This window comes from Ruditapes philippinarum, unplaced genomic scaffold, assembly GCF_026571515.1.
Source record: "Ruditapes philippinarum isolate M1 unplaced genomic scaffold, ASM2657151v2 ctg4819_1_1_1_1, whole genome shotgun sequence".
NCBI classification, from domain to species: domain Eukaryota; kingdom Metazoa; phylum Mollusca; class Bivalvia; order Venerida; family Veneridae; genus Ruditapes; species Ruditapes philippinarum.
This window is the reverse complement of record NW_026852608.1, coordinates 66450-71417: the sequence shown is the minus strand read 5'-3', so window position 1 is coordinate 71417 and position 4968 is coordinate 66450. Positions and strand designations below refer to the sequence as shown.

Below are 4968 nucleotides of genomic sequence, written 5' to 3'. Positions count from 1 at the left end.
ACAAAGGCTTAAGTTATCATCCTAGGACAGTATTAGTCGAACACGATTATGTCGTACCATTATAATATAATTGGTTGTGAGTTGTTCAGTTATACATAAAGCTTTTTTATTGCAAAATAGATGATGACGGTTAAAAAAGCTGAATGTATTTGTCGAATTTAACAGTCATTGAACAGATTGAACAGTATTATCAATTTTAATGTTCTTATTCGAAACTCAATTCTGAATTCAGACTGTATTCAATTTTGCTACATTTTAATCAATTTTGGATCATCTAAATTTTCTGATTTATCAGCCTAATCACAATTAACTATGTTGTCTCTAATCTGTTGAAAGCGAATGTTTGTACAGTTAGTATAGTGTGAAAGAAATTCACAAGTAACTGTAAATTATATAAAAAGCAAAACAAAAATGCCTTTTCGAGGTATCGAGACAGGGTCTATACACTCACGAAGTAAACATTCGATCCACCACAAGGTTATTACACCGAACTGATAAAAAGGAGTAATTATTAAGATTTAGGCGATGAATAAATAGTATGCTTTAATATAAGACTTATAGACACCCCTATTTGTCAATATTGGTGTAACCAGACAATGAAAGGAATAACAAATTAGTGCTTTATGTTCATACATGTGTAAGGACCTCTATAATGCTTTAATCAATTTTTACTATAAGCCATATAAACGTTATCGTACTAGTATTAAACTTTCTGCGGTACCATATGTTTTCTGTTAAATAAGATAATGTTTTCCCCTCCCACCTATCCAAAAATCACAGCTGTCCAAACAAGAATTACTTACATGTGTTTTATCCCTTACATGATAAATTCTGTTGTTGAATTCTGCTAAGGCCGGTGCTGGGGAGCGTGGACGGCTCAACCAAACCGAAACTGCAGTATTTTCAAGGTTTTCGCTTTGTGCGTTTTTCAGGGATTCTTTATTTCTCTCTATTTTATAGATCATAGAAGTAATGTCTGTCCATGATATGCACATATCTGTCTTATCTGTTTTTTCAAAGTTAATATACAAACTAAACTTTAATCCGATACTAACATTCACATTTATTTTTAATTATAATCTTAGATAGAAAAAAATATGGATAACAAAATCTACTTACATTACCCAAAATGGTGAAGGAGACACGGGAAGGGACAAAAATTATTTATAAATTCAGGCCTGTTTAAAACAAAATAACATACCGAGTTCATTCTTATCATCTATTGCTCAATTTATATACATTTATTTAACACGGCTTTCTTTCTTTAAAAATGTAAAGCCTTTTATCGTTGACCGATATCAAGCAGGACCAATGCAATAGATCTGTACTTGTGTAGACTGAAGAATCAAAGTAGTTCTTTTATCTTGAAGGTTTTGATAATTACTATAGCAACGTGCCGAATGGTACGTTAAGAAAACTAAAAATCAAACAGGAAGAGAACATATGTGAAATATAAATGTGCAAATAAGAAGACTCTTTGTCTATAATTTCTAATACATAAACGCAATAATAGTAACATTTGTATAAAAAACGACGGCTTTTAAGTATTAATGAATTAATTCTTTTTGTGTAAAATTTATTCAGTTATAATAAAATGGCGGAACAAGTAAGAGGAAAAAAAACCAAAAGAAGAAATTGAACACTCTACATCACGAATGCGGGGAATAAAAAGTTCCGTGGCGTCTATTTATCTAAGCTCTGAGGAGGTAACGTTAAGTGACAAGAAATCAGGGGTGTCATCAGTTTACAAAAGTTCGGAGGAGTATTACGAGTGCGATCCTTGTATAACTGCCGGAGATCATGCCGAGGCTGAGGGGTTTTGTACTGATTGTAACGAATATCTTTGCAGTACGTGCTTTCGTAGTCATTCAAGAAGCAAAACATCAAAATATCACGTTTTGCTGAGCAAAGATGACATGCCGAGAAAATCTCCTAAATTCTGCAATCCGTGTAAAGTTGCTGGTGACGATATCAAGGCAGTTGGTTACTGTGAAGATTGCTGCGACTGTCTTTGTAGTGATTGTTTCAAAGGCCATCATAGAAATAAATTTACAAGGCATCACGTGATTGTTAAGGACGAGACACTTGTTGCAGTAGATCAAGATATTGCATCTTCTATTTCAAAAATAACGGTAAAAGAGAATATTACTAGCGGAGTAAACAAGAACGAAGAGTTTACTTTCATCCAAGATATCAACGTTAAATCAGATACTGACGGAAAGGACTGCTATATTACAGGCATGACGTTAGTCTCTGACAATGGACTTGTTCTATGTGATTATTACAATCAATGCTTAAAACTCGTTGATATCAACAAAAAAATAATCAAGGACGTCTTATCATTACAATGCGAACACCTTGGAATTACAACGATATCAAATGACCAGATCGCTGTTGTATGAAAAAACAGTTATCAGATACAGCTAGTGAAAGTAAGTAAAAAACTGACACTAGGTCGTTCAATAAAAACAAATGGTAACTGTGTAGATGTGAAGATGATCAACAATCAGTTATATGTTTCATTGTGGCAACCTGTAAAGTTTCAGATACTACAGCTGACAGGGGCAATTATCAAGACCATCAAACCTGATAATGAGATACTCAAACATTGTACATTAGCTCGTGATATTGCCGTGAGTCATGATGAGAGCGTGATCTATGTATCCGAATGGAAAACTAACAAAGATATGTCCCTTGATATGAATGGTAATATGTTAGCATTGTTTCAAGGTGAGTTAGATCTCCCGCAAGGTATTATCACCTCTCCGTCTGGATCAGTCTACGTCTGTAATAGAAATCAGGACATCGTGTACAAGATGACGTCAGACCTGAGTGAAGCTATGGTGATACTGGGACCAGGAGATGGATTGAAGTTTCCGCATGCAACGTGTTTGAATAAGAAAAATCAACATCTGTACATCAGTAGTGCAAGTGGTGAAGCAAAATATAAGAATACTTTAAAAGTTTACAAATGTTAAGTAATAGTACACTTGGCGTTTATAGTGAGATCAGTATAATATTTTTCAAAGGAAAACAGAAACAATTACTGTCAAACATCATCGACAGAATCATTTATATTGGAAAAAAGGATTTTAATCATGATGATATATATGAAGACAATATCAATATTTGCAAGGTGGTGTGATCAGATATTTTTTTATAGATTGTCATTTATTATGGAAGTTTAAGAAAAATTCAAATAAACGTTTAATATATACATGACTTATGATGAAAGAATCAGATATATCGGAAGTTAAAAGAAATATAGATATGAGAATATACGTGATGAAAATAACAATATTTGCAGGTGGCATGATCGGATACAAGGGCACTGTTATGTTTATATGGCGACTTTTCTACTATATTTGAGACATCCATGCATTATTTACGGTACGAGTGGGTATCTCAGTTAAATTACCGACGTTTCTTCAGCTTGCTGGATAGCTTCCCCATATGAAATAATTCAATGTTTCTGACGGGACTTAAAGTAACAACGATGAAAGCATTTACCACTTGGCAATAGCTGCCCCTCAACAATAGATAGGATATGAGATTAGAAAAGTTAATTTAAATTTCCCTAATATTGTTCAAGGACAAAGTGATAAGTTAGATAAAAAGCTGACCTTTTTGATTGTTACATAAACAATATATGCGTTGTATGGGGAGTTGAATTGACTTTTACTACATTTAAACATTTTAAGTTACATATTGGTTGCTATGAATTATTTTTTACTTAAGTGTGTTTTTTAACTAGTCGGAGAATTTTATAAATTAATCTATTCTTTGAAGAACTGTCAATAGTTTAAAGTGATTCACATCTTTATGTTACAATAAATTGAATGTAAATATTTAATTTATGTATTTAAAAAAATACGTATATATACTTGTATCACAATAAAATTATCATAATGATAATCATTTTGTTTGTTTGTTTGATCTAAACAGAAATATCAAGGCTTGAAAAGGCCCAGGCCCCTTGTGTTGTCCTAAAACTGATAACTGAAAACAGTTTTATAAATAAATAAACTTAGACTTGCCTTTGACGTAAAATCGTTTTATTTTGCAAAACAAAAGATTTTAGCCTGAAATTAATTAAAAACTAGAACTATCACTAAATGTGATTAATACTCCCCCGCAAGACTGCTTCGGAAATGAGGAAGTTACTAGTAACAAAATTCATTGTAAAAGAATTGAAATAGAGTTATGGTTGTAGGCAATTAAAGATAGTTGGTGAAGTTTAATTGAATTACTATGAAAAAGTCCAGAAAGAGTTACGCTTCTTGAGCACTGCCCTTCCTCTCATTGCACTTGATCATTGTTTGAATTCTAAACATTAGTTTTTTGTTATGCATCGGACATGGAAAAGGAAAAAATGGCAATAACTCTACAAATACTGAAGATGGAGTTATGGATATTGTATACTGCACTTCCTCTCATTGCACTTGACCATGGTATGAAGTTGTATTGAATTCCAACTACTAGTTTCTAAGTTATGCACTGGACAAGTAAAAGTAACAAAGGACAATAACTCTGTAATTAGTCAAGATAAAGTAATGGTTCTTGTGCACTTCATGTCATCTTCCTGTCCTTGAACATTAAATGAAGTTTTATTGAAGTTTCATTGAATTCCGACCATGTTTATCCAAATTATGCACTGGACAAGAAAAAGTAACAAAGGGCAAAGACTCTTAAATCAGTCAAGAAAGAGTAATGGTTTTTGTGTACTGCCCTTCCTCTCAATAAATTAACCATTGTAACAAACTGTATTGAATTCCAACTAGTACTTTTTAAGTTATGCTCCGGACAAGGAAAAGTATCAAAGGGCAATAACTCTGTAATTTGTCAAAATGGAGTTATGGTTCTTGTGCACTGCACTTCCTCTTCATGTGCTTGACCATTGTATAAAGTTGTATTGAATTCCAACCAGTAGTTTTCAAATTATGCTCCGGACAAGGATAAGTAACAAAG

At 32.8% G+C, this 4968-nt stretch overlaps 1 protein-coding gene across 1 annotated transcript; it reads left to right on the top strand.

The window, feature by feature from the left end:
• Positions 1-1655: 1655 nt before the first annotated feature.
• Positions 1656-2402, top strand: LOC132718927 (E3 ubiquitin-protein ligase TRIM33-like). The gene has a single exon (XM_060702634.1). It carries the CDS (start codon positions 1656-1658, stop codon positions 2400-2402), a length of 747 nt encoding a protein of 248 aa, XP_060558617.1.
• Positions 2403-4968: the final 2566 nt, after the last annotated feature.